Raw genomic sequence first — 19,881 nt, 5'->3', positions numbered from 1 at the left:
AGAACTGCAGGACCTAAATCTTTCTACTTCACTTTAAAAATCCATCCAAAAATATCAAGCTGCCCTGAAATTCTACAATAAAAACTGGCAGAGCAGGTGTAACACAAGTTAAAGGACCTTAAATCTCCGTATTGAGAGATGGGCCTTTTAGTTAACTCTATTTTGAACTGATTTTGAACGATTTCTTCTCTTCAGTATTCACTAAGGAGAAGGATATTGAATTGTGTAAGGTGTGGGAAATAAGTAAGGAAGTTATGGAACCTATGACAATTAAAGAGGTGGAAGTACTGGCGCTTTTAAGAAATTTAAAAGTGGATAACTCTCCGGGTCCTGACAGGATATTCCCCAGGACCTTGAGGGAAGTTTGTGTAGAGATAGCAGGAGCTCTGACGGAGATCTTTCAGATGTCATTAGAAACAGGGATTGTGCCGGAGGATTGGCGTATTGCTCATGTGGTTCCATTGTTTAAAAAGGGTTCTAGAAGTAAGCCGAGCAATTATAGACCTGTCAGTTTGACATCAGTGGTGGGTAAATTAATGGTAAGTATTCTTAGAGATGGTATCTATAATTATCTGGATAGACAGGATCTGATTAGGAGTAGCTAGCATGGATTTGTGCGTGGAAGGTCATGTTTGACAAAACTTATTGAATTTTTTGAAGAAGTTACGAGGAATGTTGACGAGGGTAAGGCAGTGGATGTAGTCTATATGGACTTCAGCAAGGCCTTTGACAAAGTTCCACATGGAAGGTTAGTTAAGAAGGTTCAGTCGTTAGGTACTAATGCTGGAGTAATAAAATGGATTCAACAGTGGCTAGATGGGAGATGCCAGAGAGTAGTGGTGGATAATTGTTTCTCAGGATGGAGGCCGGTGACTAGCGGGGTGCCTCAAGGATCTGTTTTGGGCCCAATGTTGTTTGTAATATACATAAATGATCTGGATGATGGGGTGGTAAATTGGATTAGTAAGTATGCCGATGATACTAAGGTAGGAGGTGTCGTGGATAATGAGGTGGGTTTTCAAATCTTGCAGGGAGATTTATGCCGGTTAGAAGAATGGGCTGAACGTTGGCAGATGGAGTTTAATGCTGAGAAGTGAGGTTCTACATTTTGGAAGGAATAATCTAAATAGAACATACAGGGTAAATGGTAGGGCACTGAGGAATGCAGTGGAACAGAGAGATCTAGGAATAACAGTGCATAGTTCCCTGAAGGTGGAGTCTCATGTAGATAGGGTGGTGAAGGCGGCTTTTGGAACGCTGGCCTTTATAAATCAGAGCATTGAGTACAGAAGTTGGGATGTAATGTTAAAATTGTACAAGGCATTAGTAAGGCCAAATTTGGAATATTGTGTACAGTTCTGGTCACTGAATTATAGGAAAGATATCAATAAATTAGAGAGCGTGCAGAGACGATTTACTAGGATGTTACCTGGGTTTCAGCACTTAAGTTACAGAGAAAGGTTGAACAAGTTAGGTCTCTATTCATTGGAGCGTAGAAGGTTGAAGGGGGATTTGATCGAAGTATTTAAAATTTTGGGAGAGGGATGGATAGAGTTGACGTGAATAGGCTGTTTCCATTGAGAGTAGGGGAGATTCAAACAAGAGGACATGATTTGAGAGTTAGGGGGCAAAAGTTTAAGGGAAACACGAGGGGGTATTTCTTTACTCAGAGAGTGATAGCTGTGTGGAATGAGTTTCCTGTAGATGTAGTAGAGGCCAGTTCAGTTGTGTCATTTAAGGTAAAATTGGATTGGTATATGGACAGGAAAGGAGTGGAGGGTTATGGGCTGAGTGCGGGTAGGTGGGACTAGGTGAGATTAAAAGTTCAGCACGGACTAGGAGGGCCGAGATGGCCTGTTTCCGTGCTCAGATTGTTATATGGTTATATTAGTGCAAACTGAATGAAACCAGTGGATTTGAATCTTTCTGTGAATGTGCTCTTATTACCTACCCTATTGCCCATTAAAAACACTGTTCCAGAAACAGTGCATCGAGATTAGGGTTTTCTATAGAAAACCAAGATCTGAAACGTGTTATACTGATGAACAAGCGAAGCATTATTAATTCTGCCCTGTGAGCAATACAACTAAGATACCTATTAATTCCAACATTTGGAAATACAATGAGTAGTCATGCATTTAAAATACAAATATCAATACCAATTTGTAACTGTGATTCATCTGTAACCTTTAGTATATCACTGACAATGCCTACCACTTAAACTAAATATATGCTGTTAAGTACAATACAGGTGACATTTGCATTACAGCCGGCTGGGTAACAGAAATTCAGCTCTACCAAATCCACAAAGCACTGAAAAAAAACTGAAATACATAAATAAAATTCACACACAGAATTTATGTGATAAAAAATGAACAAACAATTCTCCCATCCAAACACCCCCCCCCCAAAAAAAAAACTTGGGCAATAAGTTGAGGAAGTAAGGGCCTTTTTTCCTCTGGAGAGGAGGATGCTATGTGACTTGATAGAGGCATACAAGATGATAGGAGGCATTAATTGAATGGACAGCCACAGACTTTTTCCCAGGGTGGTAATGGGCAATAATAGGGGGCATAATTTTACAGTGATCGGAGGAAAGTATGGGATATTAGAAGTAGATTTTTTTAAACAAATACACAGACTCTTCAATAGGCACATAGATGAAAAAAGGAGGGTTATGTAAGATGGAAGGGTTAAATTGACCATAGAGTATATTAAAGGGCTAACTGAAGGATGTGTACTGTGTTATACTGTTCTATCTTTTATGTTCCATCTCATGTTTCTTAATGCATCTGCAGATGCCATGGCTTTGCATTATGGAAAAATTACCATACCAACTATTACCCATTCAAAGGGGGTCACCAATTTAGAAAAGGCACTTGCAGTCTCACAGTTCAATCATTTTTCTTCAACATCATGATTATAACTGATCCTATCTAAAGCAGACAACATCTTGTGTAATGAATTCCCATTTTCTTCACCACTGTGTCATAATAATATTAATTTACAGAATTTCAAGTAACTACTTCAATTCAACATCTGACAAACAGCTACGGTGCAGGATGAACACATTTTTTTCAACTGGCTAATTCTATCCTGAATTTCAAAGCTACAGCTAACGATTACAGATGAAGACAGGAAGTTTTGAACATGCAAATTGCTGCAGTAGGGTAGGCACATAGCTACAACTGTCACACGTTCACCGAGCAGACACCAGTCCTTACTTTTCTCCTTCAGCTTCTTTTTATAACTTTCCTCTGTGCAGGAAGTTCACACAGGTCATGTAATACAGGTACAAGAGCAGTTGGTTAGTTTACAAAAAAAATAAGTAGGTAAAATTTAAAGCTAGCTGCTCATGAAAATAACTCAACATTTACGCAAAACTTTAAAACATTTCTTTGCAAAGCTTAAAACAGTTTTCTAGGTTCAAAAACATCCTAAGTTGGCACATAAAAACAGAACAAGACATATAATTCAACAAAATACAATGTTAAATGCTGATATAAATGTCATAGAACAAATTAGAATGCATTATTAAAGCGATAATGTACAAATCTTTAATGGAGTATAAATGTTAACACACAAAAATTAATTTACAGACAAATCAGTCACAAAACAAATGGATACGCATTCTGGGACAAAACCCAAAGTAAAAGTTCCAGTTTTCCCTCATGAATGAATGAGGAATAATGTCTCTTACCAGCTCCACTATCACTTTCATCTAATTCCATTTTGGCATTCAACTCAGACAACAGCCCCTTGATCTCAGCATCCTTCTTCTCCAATTGTTCTGTCAGTTGTACCATCTCATCCTACAGCACAAAATTGAATAATGTTTCAATCAAAAAATTATACAAAGCATAAAAAAAGATTAAGCTCAACAGCATCTTGGGGTACTCTTCAACTTACTACCATGATGAGTTTTCACCTGGGATTTAACCAGAATCTGATTTTACGTTCCATTTTTAAAGCAACTTTCCAGTTCAGAGTGGGTGAATTTTGTGAGTCAAGGGTTTGCATTTTCAAGATATGTTAAAAGTATTTATCATAAACTGCTGACAAATGCAATTTCAGCATGACAATGGAAATACTGGCCATACTTTAACTATCTTTCCTTTCCTAACATACTCTTATCAATGGGCAAGAATTTCCTTCCAAGAACTAAGACAAATATAATCTTTTACAATAAAATTAAATTTATTATCAAAGTACATACATATCATATACAACCCTGAGATTCATTTACTTGCAGGCATACACAAATCCAATAATTGATGAGATTACGGAGTACCTGGAGGCACAGGACAAGATACGTAGGCCAAAACCAGCATGGTTTCCAGAAAGGATTACAGGTATCCCCCACTTTCCAAAAGTTAGCTTTACACCACTTCACTTTTACGAAAGACCTACATTAGTACTATTTTTCGCTGACCGAAAGAAATCCTAAGAGGATTTTCGCTTTTACAAAAAGGCGAAGAGTGAAAATAGCGTTTGTTTTGCAGTGAACCGTTACTGTATAGAGGCAGCGCGCACCCTGAGCAGTGAGAGTGGCACCGGCAAGCTCCTTCTTCGGGAACTAAACTCAGCATCTCAACATCAAGCTGCCATGGCTTTGAACTGTGTCTGTCAGCATCTGTGCTTTATCTCAATTTAATTTGTGCATCTGTTAGCAAGATGTGTCCTAAGGTATCAGAAAAGCCTAAGAGAGCCCGTAAGGGTGTTACGCTTAGTGTAAAACTGGATGTAATTAAACCTTTTGATCTTGGTGAATAAAATAAAGACATTGTGCGTGCGTTGAACTTGCCTGCGTACACCATTTGTACTATTTACACACAGAGAGAAAGAATCTTGAAAGCTGCTGATGTTACTATTGGTTCTGCTAGTAGCAAAGTGGTCTCTTTTAGTTGGCATCCTTCCTACTTTTACTATATGTTAGTGTTATTTTAGGTTTTGTGTGTTATTTGGTATGATTTGGTAGGCTATTTTTTGGGATTGGGAACACTCAAAAATTTTTACCGTGTAAATTAATGGTAATTGCTTCTTCACCTTAATGTCATTTTGGCTTACAAAAGGTTTCATAGGAACGCTCTACTTTCAGATAGCAGGGGAATCCTGTAACAGCAACACACACAAGATGCTGGTGGAACACAGCAGGCCAGGCAGCATCTATAGGGAGAAGCGCTGTCGACGTTTCGGGCCGAGACCCTTCGTCAGGACCAACCGAAAGGAAAGATAGTAAGAGATAGTAAGGGGAACCCTGTAATGGATTTGTGGCTAAATTTGCCGATGAAACAAAGCTAGGCAGAGGGGTGGGTAGTGTTGAGGAAACAGAGCCTGCAGAGAGTCTTACATAGTTTAGGGGAATAGGCAAAGAAGTGGCAGATGAAATACAATGCTGGAAAGTATATGGTCATGCACTTTGGTGGAAGAAATAAACTGGCAGACTATTATTTAGAAGGGAAGAGAATTCTAAATGCAGAGATGCAAAGGGACTTGGGAGTCCTTGTGCAAGATATCCTAAAGGTTATCCTCCAGGTTGAGTCAGTTATGAAGAAGGCGAATGCAATGTTGGCATTCATTTCTAGAGGTTTAGAATATAAGGGCAGGGATGTGATGTTGAGGCTCTATAAGGCACTCATGAGACCACACTTGGAATACTGTGTGCAGTTTTGGGATCCTTATTTTAGAAAGGATATACTGACATTGGAGAGGGTTCAAAGAAGATTCATGAGAATGATACCAGGAATGAAAGAGTTACTGTAAGAGGAATGCCTGGTAGCACTTGAGCTGTATTCCCTGGAGTTCAGGAAAATGAGGGGGGGGGGGGGGATCTCATAGAAACATTCTGAACGTTGAAAGGCCTGAACAGATTAGATATGGCAAAGTTATTTGCAATGGTAGGGGAGTCTTGGACAAGAGGGCACAACTTCAGGATTGAAGGATGTCTATTTAGAACAGAGATGTGGAGAAATTACTTTAGTCAGAGGGTGGTAAATCTGTGGAATTTGTTGCCACAAGTGGCTGTGGAGGCCAAGTCATTGGGTGGATTGAAGGCAGGTATAGATAGGTTCTTGATTAGCCAGGACATCGAAGGGTATGGGGAGAAGGCAGGGGAGTGGGGATGACTGGAAGAATTGGATCAGCCCATGATTGAATGGCAAAGCAGACTCGATGGGCTGAATGGCCTACTTCTGCTGCTATATCTTATGGTTACTAAGACCAAAAAATCATAATAGACATCAAATACAAATAAACACAATATAATCAATGAAAGATCACACCAGCAGGGCAAACAGCCAGTGTACAAAATACAAACACTGCAAATACAAAAAGAAAATAATGACACAAAATAAATAGCCAATAAATATCAAAAACATGAGATGAGTCTTTGAAAGTGAGCCCATAGGCTGAGTGAACAGATCAGTGATGGGACAAGTGAGTGAAGTTATCCCGGGGGGCGAAGTTTCAAGATGGCGACGTAGACATCTGCCTTTTAGGCGCTCTTCATTTTTTAAACTATAATCATCCTTTAATCAAATCTTTTCGTACTTAATTACATGGGTTGATACTTACGATTTACCTCTTTTCTAAAATAATACTTGATTAAATCTTTTCAAACTTAAAATGGCTGCACCTAAGAAATTGTCTAAAGAGCCTCTATCTCTTGAAGCAATTTGTAATCTTCTGGATACTAAACTTGCAAGTTTGGAAAGTAAAATGACAAGTCTGGAAAATAAGCTTACTGCGAAAATGTCTCAGCTCGAAGAAGTCGTTAGATCACTTGATACCAAGCTTCAATCGCAGGCAGCAGATATTGAACGGCATGAAGAAAAGTTCGCGGCTCTTGAAAAGTTAATTTGTGAAAAAAATACATACAATTGAAACATTGGAGAAGAAGGTACTGTCGACTGCTCAAACAGTAGAGCATTATAAGTTTAAAATCACCGATCTTGAAAACCGATCTCGCAAACAGAATTTGCGAATCATTGGGCTTCCTGAAAAAGTTGAGTCTGGTGACTTCACTGAATTTTTCTCTAACTTATTATGGGACGTTTTCGGCGCTGAAGCTTTGCATGCTAAACCTACTATTGATCGTGCCCACAGAGTTTCGAGATTTTCGATCTCCAGCGACAAGCCACGAGCTGTGATTGTTCGCCTCCATTATCCTCGGAAGAAAGAGCTTTTAATCTGATTAGCTTGTCAGAAAGGTATGATTTTTCACAGAAACAATAAGTTTCGTATTGTTGAAGATTATTCATTTGAAGTGATGAAAGCAAGAATCGCTTTTAAACCAGTGATGGCAGAGATTCATTCGATTGGATTTAAACAAGCTTTAAGATACCCAGCGAATCTCAGAGTTATGTTGAGTGACGACAGTCAGCGCTTCTTTAATACTCCGGCAGATGCGAAGAAATTCGTCGAAGAATATCGATCTTCTAGTATATGTTGAACTATGTGTTATGTTGAAGAATTTTTGGAGAAAAGATGCCATTTCATTTTGGGCTTTAACTTATGAAGCTGCATTATAGCTTTTTACTTTGGTCTGTAGACCTGTTTTTTTTTATTATCATGGCTTATAGATGCTCTTTTAATTTTACTATAATGTCTTTTTTCTTAATTTTTTTTTCTCTGAATTGGATATACACGTCTATATTTTGTAATAATGATTTATTTTTTAACATGTCATTTCTTCTTCCCATAAGACTTTGCTTTCCGTAAGCGCTAATTTGTTTGCTTGTACTTGAAAGTGGGACGAATGTTTTGGATTTTTGGACCTTTTTTTTTATATTGTAGTGATTATTGAATCCTTTTTCAATCCTATTTTGATGACTTTTTAAAAAAAAATTTTTAATAGATTGGTGAATTTATATTTATATTTTGTAATATGGTTTTTTCAAAATGTTGTTTCTTCTTCCCATAAGTCTTTGCTTTTGAAACGTCATTTTCTTGTATTTGAATATGGAATCTCTTTTTTTAAAGGCATATTACACTTTTTCAAACTTTAATGTTTATCCTTTTTTATTAATGATCTTTTGCTTTATTATATTACTTTTTTAAATTTTGATTGATATATATCCTTTTTTCTTTGCAACCTTGTATTCAAATCTGGGTGTTATATAGTCTCTTTTTAATCTTTTCGTGGAGTTGCCATCTTGAAATGGGGGTAATATTAGTATTAGTTTGTGCGCCTGCCGCTTGGCTTTTTCTCGAGGGGTTGGGGGAGGGGGTAGGGATCTTTTTTCACGCTTTTGCTTTTTATTTTTTTGCTTTTAGTTTATGGGCTGACTTTAAATTATATTGTTGAGGTGTCATGTTCTCCGGTTGCTCCTGATTCATTTTTCCTTCTTCCTGAATTATGGGTTATGTGTCTTTTTAACCTTTTATGATATATACAATTAATATTGGCATGATGGATAAGTCTATTAATTTTATCTCTTGGAATACTAATGGTTTAAATCATCCGATTAAACGTAAAAAAATATTTAAAATATTCCATAGACTAAATGCTAATATTATCTTTGTACAGAAGACCCATATTAGAAGGGAGGATAATCAATGTTTTTTTGGGTTCTGGAAGGGTCTACAATTTCACTAGAATTGTACCGCCAAAATTAGGGGTGTGTCTATTTTTATAGACCCCTCAATTTCGTTTACACATCATGAAATTATTTCTGACCCACAGGGCAGATTTTTGTTGATTACTGGTTCACTTTTTAATCGAAAAGTGGCTCTAGTTAATATTTATGCTCCAAACTTTGACTGCCCTGAATTTTTTAAACGTTTATTTAATTCCCTTCCTAATCTAAATGAATATATGTTGATAATGGGTGGAGATTTTAATTGTTGTTTGAATCCTTTGATGGATAGATCTAAACCTATTCGAATTCTTCCGAATAGATCAGCCTTACTTATTAATTCCTTTATGGTTGATTCCGGAATTACTGAAATATGGCGGTTTTTGAACCCTAAAGAATTTTCGTTTTTTTCACACGTACATCATAGTTATTCTAGAATTGATTATTTCCTTATTGATCATCATTTATTAACAGATGTTACTGATTGTAAATACAATTCTATTGCCATTTCGGATCATGCATCTTTGAAGTTATCTTTTAAGATATCGGACTCTTCCATTAATACTATATCTTGGAGACTCAACGCTACTTTGCTTCAAGATCCAGAATTTATCACCTTCATAGAACAGCAAATTGACTTGTTTTTTTCAACAAACTATACCGAAGAGATTGACAGAGGAATACTTTGGGATTCTTTTAAGGCTTTTATCCGTGGACAAATTATCTCATATTCCGTTGGTAAAAGAAAACAAAGATATTTAGATATAGCTTTATTGGTGGATAAAATTAAAGAAATTGATAAGATTTATTCTGTGACTCCTACCAAAGAACTTTATAAGAAGAGAGTTGAGCTTCAAATGGAACATAGCTTATTATTATCTTCTTCAATTGAGAATCAATTAATTAAGACCAGGGCTCAATTTTATATTCATAGTGATCGAACTGGTAAATTGTTAGCTAACCAATTAAAAGCTATTTCGACTAAGTGACAAATTATTAAAATTCGTAAACAAGATGGTAACTTGACTACTGATCATAAAGAAATTAATAATACTTTCCAAGATTTTTATAAATCTTTATGTCAATCAGAATTTGACGGCGATCTGTCCATGATGGATAATTTTTTTAACAATTTGAATATTCCCAAACTGACAGATGAAGATCGGAGTTTGTTCAATGCTCCTATTTCTATGGCTGAAGTAGGAGAGGCTATCTCATCAATGAATTCAGGGAAAGCTCCTGGTCCTGATGGTTATATTATAGAATTTTAAAAAACTTTTTCTTCTTTGCTTTCCCCTTGGTTATGTGACATCTTTAATGATGCATTTACTAAGAAGAGATTACCCCAGTCTTTTTATGAAGCTACTATCTCTCTAATTCTTAAAAAAGATAAGGATCCTACTTTATGTGCATCTTATCGCCCTATATCGCTATTAAATGTAGACTCTAAGATTCTTACAAAAATTTTAGCTATTAGGTTAGAAAAGATACTATCACAGATTATTTCAGAAGATCAAACTGGTTTTATTAGGAACCGGTATTCCTTTTTCAATGTTAGAAAATTGATTAATATAATCTATACTTCTTCACCCAGAACCTCAGAATGTGTTATTTCATTAGATTCTGAAAAAGATTTTGATAGAGTTGAATGGACATACTTATTTAATGCCTTGAAAAATTTTAATTTTAGTTCTAATTTTATATCATGGATTAAATTAATATATTATAAACCTGTTGCTTCTGTTCTTACAAATAATTACAGATCCTCTTTTTTTCAATTATCTCTTGGTACGAGACAAGGTTGTCCCTTAAGTCCTTTATTATTTAATATCGCATTAGAACCTCTAGCCATTGCTATTCGTGAATCTCCTAATATTTTTGGTATTACCCATAATGAGAAGTTATACAAGTTATCACTTTATGCTGATGACTTGTTGTTATATATTTCTGATCCTGATAGGTCTATTTCAGAAAATTCTATCCTTGGTTCAATTTGGTAGTTTTTCTGGTTATAAACTAAACTTGGATAAAAGTGATTTATTCCCTTTAAACGCGCAAACTTTATTGAATGACAGGATACCATTTAAAGTTGTTACTGATAACTTTATCTATTTAGGTATAAAAATTACCAAGAAATATAAAGATTTATTTAGACTGAATTTTTTACCTATGCTCCATCAAATTCAACAACTTACTACAAGATGGTCTCCCTTATCCTTATCATTAGTTGGTCGGATTAATGCTATTAAAATGATGATTTTACCGAAATTTTTATATTTATTTCAAGCTTTACCAATTTTTATTCCTTAATCTTTTTTTGATAACATTGATTCAAAAATTTCCTCATTTGTGTGGCAAAATAAAAACCCCAGGTTAAGTAAAAGGCAATTACAGAAATCTAAAAAAGATGGTGGTTTAGCTTTACCTAACCTCAGATTTTACTATTGGGCGAATAATATTCGAAACTTAATATATTGGAAACTAGATTTGGATTCACCATTGTGCCCACAGTGGATAAATTTAGAATGTAATGATGCACAAGGATATTCCTTATTCTCCGTTCTTGGTTCTTCTCTTCCTGCTGATTTAGTCAAACTCAATAAACAGATATCCAACCCTATTGTCAAACAATCATTACGAATTTGGTTTCAATTTCATAAGTTTTTTACTCTGAAAAACTTTGTTCTTGATAGCCCTATCTTACTTAACTTCTTTTTTAAACCTTCTTTAACAGATCAAGCCTTTAGCATATGGAAAAGGAAAGGTATAATATGTTTTCGTGATCTTTTTTCTGAAGGTAGTTTGATGACTTTTGACCAACTTTCCAACAAATTTAAGTTACCTAAATCTTATTTTTTTTAGATATTTACAAATCAGAAATTTTTTATATAAAGTTCTACCATCCTTTCCCAATTCAACTTCGATAGATTTTTCAGACATGATTTTTACCTTGAATCCTTGTCAGAAGGGATTAGTGGCTCTTATTTATAATATGATTATGAAGATACAACCAGAAATGTCAGGTAGAATTAAACAAGAGTGGGAAAAAGAACTTCAATATAATATATCAACAGAAAAATGGGAAAAAATTCTACAAATGGTCAATTCTTCTTCTATATGTGCTAAACATGCTTTAATACAATTTAAGGTCGTACATAGAGCTCATGTGTCTAAGGATAAGCTTGCTCGATTCTATTCCCATATTAACCCTCAATGTGACAGATGTCATTCAGATGTGGCCTCATTGACCCACATGTTTTGGTCATGTCCCACCTTACATAACTATTGGAAGGACATATTTGCTACCATTTCCTCAGTTTGGAATATTGATTTACAACCTCATTTTATCACTGCAATTTTTGGTATACCAAATGAGGATGGTAGTCGACTTTCCCCTTCAATTAGACGAATGATCGCCTTTGCAACCTTAATGGCCAGAAGGTCTATATTACAAAATTGGAAAGTAAATCCTCCTACCATGTTTCAGTGGTTCTCTCAAACTATTTCTTGTTTGAGTTTAGAAAAAATTAGAAGTACTATTTTCGATCCATCAATTAAATTTGAAGAAACTTGGGGACCGTTCATTCGACACTTTCATATGAATTAATTTGGCCTCTTCCAGACCTTTTCTCTTTTTATTCTTGTTCTGGTATGGAGTTCCGGAGTTCCGGAGTTCTTGACACTATCATGTACACATAAACTGTTATTATTGCCCATGTTAGTTTAGGTTTATTTTTTTTTAATATACATTTTTTCTTGCATTTTTATATTTTTTTCTTTTTTTTTCTTTTGGTGATTATTCTTTTTCATGTATAATCAATATAGGTTTGATTGATTATTGTACGATTTTTTTGCTGATATTTTAATAAGATATTGTTATCTTATTACTAATTTAACTTCAAGCCTAGTGCATTTATAACCTATTTAATATTGTGTTATGTTTTTCTTTATATATGAAATTTAATAAAAAGATTGAAAAAGAAAGAAAGAAAAAAGAAGTTATCCCGTCTGGTTCAGAAGCCTTATTGTTGATGGGTAATAACTGTTCATGAACCTGTTGGCACAAGCCCTGAGGCTCTTGCACCTTCTTCCTTATGGCAGCAGTGTGCAGAGAGCATGATCTAGATGGTGGGGGATTCTGCTATCCAGCAATGTAAATGTGCTCAATGGTGCAAAGGTCTTTATAGATGACTGACTGGGCCACATTAACTACCTTTTGTAGGATGTTCCTTTCAAGGCCATTGGTGTTTCAATACCAGGCTATGACGCAGCCAGTCATCCACCACTCATCGATACAAGTTTCTCAAACTTTTAGATGTTACAGTGAATCTTAAACTTCTAAGGAGGTAGAGATGCTGTTGTGGTTTCTTCATAATGGGATTTGCGTGCTGGGCCTTGGACCAGATCCTCAGAAATGGTAACACCAAGGAATTTAAAGTTGCTGACCCTCTCCACATCTGATGCACCCATGAGGACTGGCTCATGGACCTTCAGCTTCTTTCTGAATTCAATAATCAGCTCCTTAGTCTTGCTGACATTGAGTGAGAGATTGTTGTTGTGGCACCACTCGGATTTTCAATCTTCCTGCTATATGCTGATTTGTCACCAGCTTTGATTTGGTCTTGACAATGGCATCATCAGCCAACTTAAATATAGCAATGGAGCTGTGCTTATCCACACAGTCATAAGTGTGAGCGAGTAGAGCAGAGGGCTAAGCACACAATGTTGTGGTACACCTGAGCTGAAAGAGATATTGCCAATCTGAACTGACTGGGGTCTGCAAGTGAGGAAATCAAGGATCCAAATACACAAGGTATTGAGGACAAGGTCTTGAAGCTTATTGAGTAACTTGAGGGGATGATAACATTGAACGCCGAACTGTAGTTAATAAAGAGCATCCTGATGTATGCAGCTTTGGTGCCCAGACGTTGCAGGATTTCAAACAGACACTGATTTTCCTTTGCCACCATAGATGTTGCCTCACCCACTCACTTCCTTTATCAGCTTGTTTTATGATGAGGAGTACTTCCATTGGATATTTCAAGCCTGATATTATTTGAATATTGAATGCTTTTTCGACCATTATTTCCAGGTTTCTTTACCAATCCTCTTATTATCTTGGCAACCGAGAGGAAACACACCTTAGGAACCGTTCTGCAGCAACAGAATCTCTTGTCTGCCCTCATTATCGAGTCTCCTTTTCACTATCGACCTTGTCTGAATGTACCTTTCAGAGCCTCTCAGTTACTGTGCCGAGATCTGACTACCGCTGCGAGCCACTGAAGGAATCAGCACACATCAGATTAGCAGTTTTTAAAAAAAGAAATCGATTCTATTGTGTTTCTTTGTATCCACTGTGAATGCCAAGCAAATTAATCTCAGGGTAGTACATGGTGACATACATGTTCTTAGATAATAAATTTATTTGAGACCTTCCACTTCTCTAAATTATCAATGATTTTAGTAAATCACTGCAGAGATCACTTGCATTTTACTACCTACTGACATTAGACTAACAGCAAGATATACAAGCATGTTTGCTCACCTGCACTTCTGTGTAACATCACCAACGTCTAAACCTTGTTACAGACAGAGTTTAACCTTTCAAGCCTGAGGCATAGAGTAATGATATTTTGAGATTTGGACCTAATTCAACCTTATTGTGAGGATGTTGGGATATATGGGAGTGGAATTAAATGTTAAGTCTGTCAATACAACACCTTTTCCTCCCTTATTAGGGAGAGGGAGAATCTGCGGTATGTCAAATGCTGGGTGTAACATAAAGTCTTTGGGGTAACTGCAAGCCTGTGTCTTTGCTATTGCTTTGCTCATGCTTGAGTGCTTGGTGATGGTGCCGATGCTTTTTTTTGCTGGTAGGGGTGGGGGGGGGGGATTGTTGCTTGTTGTCACTTACACGCGGGAGGGAGGGGAGCTGGGGGGTACTTCCGGGTTCATACATTTATTTGTCACTCATTCTTTGGGGCACTTCTGTTTTCGTGGATGTTTTGTGAAGAAAAAGCTTTTCAGGATGTATACATTTCTCTGACATTAAATTGGACCTTTGAACCTTTGACCACCTGGAAATTGCTAGAGACAGTTGGGCAGAATAAACAGTTCAACTTAGCCCCTCATTTTCCTGTCTTAGAAAGATGTATAGTGGATTCTGGTTAATTAGGGCAGTCACTTATTTGGGCAACACTTAACGAACAAAAAATAATGAAAAAATTGCTGGGGTTCCAAAATGTACTGGTTCCAAGGTTCCCAATTAATCAGAACCTACTGCCCATGTGCAGCCAATGCAAAGGTCTTAAACATCACCACAAATAAAGTTTGACATTGACTCTTACATACTTAAAATTCATGGAATGCAGTTAAATGAAACTAAAATGCATGCCACAAATGACTGGAATGAAACACTGCAATATGAAGACCACAATCATGGCATTACATAATCATCATTATCTAAGACTTTTTTTTTAATATATGAAGATTTGAGATGCTTTAGCAAAACAAAGTCGTACAAAAAGGGAAGTAAAGGTTCATGCAAAGTCAGCTTTCAGTCTAATAACTTCTTTGATAATAATCTTTTTAAAGCCACAGCGAGAACATAAGCGCACAGCAAACAATCTAGGAGGTTACCACAAAGCATTACCAATGAGTTGAAACCCATCACACCTTTAGTGCCTGGGATTTCTGTTCCCTTCGCTGCTTCTCGTACTGCATCTGACCAACCTTGATTTTCAGGCTAGAGAGCTTAGCCATTAATGACTGGTAGAGATGAGAGAATACAAAGAGAGAGAGCTAGAGTCTGATTTAATACTTTCCAAACTATAGTCATATTTTAGAGCGCAGTAATGCAAAGAGACTCCTCACTCAGGCAACAATCAATTAGCAAGTAGAAAAGTAATCATTAGATGTCCCAGAAAGGAAAAGTCTACAGAAAGTAGTGGATGCAACCCAGTCCATCACAGAAAAGCTCTCTCCATCATTGAGCACATTAATATGTAGCACTGCATCCATCATCTAGGGTGTGCTCTCTTCTTACTGCTGCCGGGAGAATGATACAGGAACCTTCAGCTCCATGCCACCAAGTGCAGGGACAGTTATTTCACCTCAATCATCAGTCTCCTGCACTAGTGCGGATAAGCTCACTCACCTCAACACTGAACTGATTCCACAACCTATGGACGCACTTTCGCTTAAGTATTGCTTATTTTTTTTGTATCTGCGGTCTGTCTTTTGCACATTAGTTGTTCATCAGTCTTTGTGTAGTTTTTCTATTGTATTACATTGTTCTACTGTGAATACATGCAAGAAAATTAATGTCAGAATGGCAAAGTGGATTTCGGTTCACTGGTGGCTCAATTAATTGGAAAATCTGCTTACTGAAATGCAATGCGGAATAGGCCCTTTTGTCCATCGGAGCCAAGCTGCCCAGCCATCCCATATTTTAATTCAAGCAACGGGACAATTTATAATGACCAATTAACCTACAAATGGTAGGTCTTCGAGCCGTGGGAGGAAATCAGAGCACCTGGAGGAAGCCCACACAGTCACAGGGGAAACAAACTCCTTACAGGCAGCAGCAGGAATTAAACCTGGGGCTCTGGTACTGCAAAGCATTGTGCTAACCACCTGCTACTGCGCCACCCTATTTGGGACAACTCTTAAATGACAAAAGTTAAATTGAAGAAATAGTCGGGATTCCCTTCATTTACTTGGGACACTGTGCTGATTATTGGGACAACACTTGAACAGTTTTTAACTACAGTAGTGTCAGTCGTGTGCACTTGTGTTAGACACTACACTGTGCTTAGAGCAAGCTGTTTATAGTGTCAGTTACTTGTTTCTCTGTTCAAAAAAACAGTGAGAAATAAGCACTAAGACAATTCAGAACTGTTTTACTCACTGCACTTTCAATGAGTCCCAATTAACCAGAATCCAATAGTGACATACACTCAGATAAAAAGTTTATATTGAACTTCAATAAATTAGTTGCAAGGAGAATGCTTAAAAAGGAGGAAAAGTTGGTAAAGCTCAGGTGATCTGGAAGAAGTCTCTTGCCACTTCACGTGGAACAAGTGTGAATCAAGTAGTCACGGCATCAGAAGCCAAAACACTCAAGAATTAGCCCATCAAGTAAATCCTTCCCACCTACTTGCTTCAGCTGATGAGTCCGACTTGAATGCAAGTGAGAGAATACAGTGGCTCCAAATGTGCAGGCAGTGGCCAGTAGTTCCAAAGGAATTCCCTACATTCTGCCACTTCAAACAGTATGACACTTCTGACATTTCTCATTTAGGTATACAGGTTGAATAGGGTGGTTAAGGTGGCAGATGGCACGCTTGTCTTTATTAGTCAAGGCACTGCATTCAAAAGTCAAGTCTTTGTTGCAACTTTATAAAACTGTAGTTCAGTCGCATCTGGAGTATTGCACACAATTCCGATTGCCCCATTATAGGGAGGATATGGAGGCTTTAGAGAGGGTGCAGGTGACGCTTACCAGGACACTCCCTGCATCAGAGGACATGTGCATTAATGAAAGGTTGGACAAACTTGGGTTGTTTTCTCTGGAGTAGCAGAGGCTGCGGAGAGATCTGAATGGAGGCTTATAAAATTAGGAGGGGCAGAGATGGAGGAGACGACTTTTTTTTTTCTTTTTCTTTTTTGAGAGTAAAAAAAAGTGGGTGCTTGGAATAGTGGTAAAGGCAGATACATTAGGGACATTTAAAGAAGCTTAAATGGATGTGAGCAAAAGAACATTGTGTACACAGAAGAGAATAGTTATAGTGCTCAGTTGATTACTAATTTAATAGGATTGACTCAACATCCTATTAGGACCAATCAAGTGTGACAATGGAAAAAATGTATGGAACCGGAGGAAATAGAAAAGGTACTTAATGAGTACTTTGCTTCAGTATTCACTACAGAAAAGGATCTTGGCGATTTTAGGGATGACTTGCAGCAGACTGAATCGCTTGAGCATGTAGATATGAAGAAAGAGGATGCACAAGCCTTTGGAAAGCATCAAGTTGGATAAGTCACCGGGACCGGATGGGATGTACCCCAGGCTACTGTTGGAGGCGAGGGAGAAGATTGCTGAGCCTCTGGCGATGATCTTTGCATAATCAATGGGGACAGGAGAGATTCCGGAGTATTGTGGATCGAGAACTGACTTGCCCACAGAAGGCAAAGAGTGATTGTACATGGGTCATATTCTGCGTGGAGGTCAGTGACCAGTGGAGTGCCTCAGGGATCTGGGACTCTTACGCTGTGATTTCTATAAACGACCTGGATGAGGAAGTGGAAGGATGGGTTAGCAAGTTTGCCTATGACACTAAGGTTGGAGGTGTTGTGGATAGTGTGCAGGGCTGTCAGAGGATACAGCGGGACATTGATAGGATGCAAAACTGGGTTGAGAAGTGGCAGATGGAGCTCAACCCAGATAAGTCTGAGGTGGTTCATTTTGATAGGTCAAATATGATGGCAGAATATTGTATTAATGGTAAGACTTGCGGCAGTGTGGAGGATCAGAGGGATCTTGGGGTCTGAGTCCATAGGATAATCAAAACAGCTGCGCAGGTTGCCTCAGTGGTTAAGAAGACATATGGTGTATTGGCCTTCAATCATGGAAATGAATTTAGGAGCCGAGAGGTAATGATGCAGCTATATAGGACCCTGGTCAGATCCCACTTGGAATAATGTGCTCAGTTTTGGTCGCCTCACTACAAGGAGGTTGTGGAAGCCATAGAAAGGGTGCAGAGGAGATTTACAAGGATGTTGCCTGGATTGGGGAGCATGTCTTATGAAAACAGGTTGAGTGAACTCAGCCTTTTCTCCTTGGAGTGATGGAGGAGGATGATGCACCATCAATAACTCTCGGAGACCAGAGGCGAACGATAGGCTTTTATTGGCTACAAGAGACCACCACACAACATCCTGGAGACTGTGGGAGGAGCAGTGCCTCCAATTGCCTTTATACAGGGGTCTGTGGGAGGAGCCACAGGAGCAGTCAGCAGAGGGGCATGTCCAAACAGGTATATGTAGTTCACCACAGAGGAGAGGTGATCTGATAGAGGTGTATAAGATGTTGAGAGACACTGATCATGTGGATAGTCAGAGGCTTTTTCCCCAGGGCTGAAATGGATGCCACAAGAGGACACAGGTTTAAGGTGCTGGGGAGTAGGTACAGAGGAGATGTCAGGGGTAAGTTTTTTTTTACTCAAGACAGTGGTGAGTGTGTGGAATGGGCTGCCGGCAAAGGTGGTGGAGGCGGATATGATAGGGTCTTTTAAGAGTCTTTTGGATAGGTACATAGAGCTTAGAAAAATAGAGGGCTATAAGTAAGCCTAGTAATTTCTAGGGTAGAGACATGTTTGGCACAACCTTGTAGGCCGAAGGGCCTGTATTGTGCTGTAGGCTTTCTATGTTTCTATGATTGGAAGTTGCGGATTTTGTTCCATTATTCAAGAAAGACAGTAGAGATAGCCCAGGAAATTATAGATCAGTGAGTCTTACTTCAGTGGTCAGTAAGATGAGGAGATCTTGAGAGGCAGGATTAATGAACATTTGGAGAGGCACAATATGATTAGCAATAGTCAGCATGGCTTTGTGAATGGCAGGTCGTGCCTTACGAGCCTGATTAAATTTTTTGAGAATGTGACTAAACACATTGATGAAGGTAGAGCAGTAGATGTAGTGTATATGGATTTCAGCAAGGCATTTGACGAAGTACCCCATTAAAGACTTAATGAGAGAGTAAGTAGGCATGGGATCCAATGGGACATTGCTTTGTGGATCCAAAACTGGCTTGCCCACAGAAGGCAAGGAGCAGTTGTAGATGGGTCATATTCTGCATGGAGGTCAGTCACCAGTAGTGTGTCTCAGGGATCTGTTTTCAGACCCCCTACTTTTTGTGATTTTTATAAATGACCTGGATGAAGAAGTAGAGGGATGGGTTAGTAAATTTGCTGATGACATAAAGATTGGAGGTGTTGTGGATAGCGGGGAGGGCTGTCAGAGGTTACAGCAGGACATCGATAGGATGCAAAACTGGGCTGAGAAGTGGCAAATGGGAGTTCAACCCAGGTAAGAGTGAGGTGGTTCATTTTGTTAGGTCAAATGTGACGGCAAAATATAGTATTAATATTAAGACTCTTGGCAGTGTACAGGATCAGAGGGAACTTGGGGTCTGAGACCATAGGACACTCAAAGCTGTTGTGCAGATTCACTCTGTGATTAAGAAAGCATTCGGTGCATTGGCCTTCATCAATCGTGGGATTGAGTTTAACAGCCGAGAGGTAAT

General features: G+C 38.0%; 1 protein-coding gene across 5 annotated transcripts in view; it reads right to left on the bottom strand.

The window, feature by feature from the left end:
* Window positions 1–19,881, bottom strand: part of ppfibp1b (PPFIA binding protein 1b) — a 290,693-nt gene that overhangs the window by 109,577 nt on the left and 161,235 nt on the right. For 4 of the 5 annotated variants that reach the window (XM_059978579.1, XM_059978581.1, XM_059978578.1 and 1 more), the window contains 2 exons: window positions 3,701–3,812; window positions 3,225–3,257 (listed from right to left, as the gene is read on the bottom strand). In XM_059978579.1, the coding sequence (XP_059834562.1) occupies window positions 3,225–3,257; window positions 3,701–3,812 (145 nt within the window). The remainder of the gene's footprint in view (window positions 1–3,224; window positions 3,258–3,700; window positions 3,813–19,881) is intronic. The other variant, XM_059978583.1, reaches the window with a different exon arrangement.

This window comes from Hypanus sabinus, chromosome 8, assembly GCF_030144855.1.
Source record: "Hypanus sabinus isolate sHypSab1 chromosome 8, sHypSab1.hap1, whole genome shotgun sequence".
NCBI classification, from domain to species: Eukaryota; Metazoa; Chordata; class Chondrichthyes; order Myliobatiformes; family Dasyatidae; genus Hypanus; species Hypanus sabinus.
This window is presented reverse-complemented; position numbering and strand designations above follow the sequence as displayed.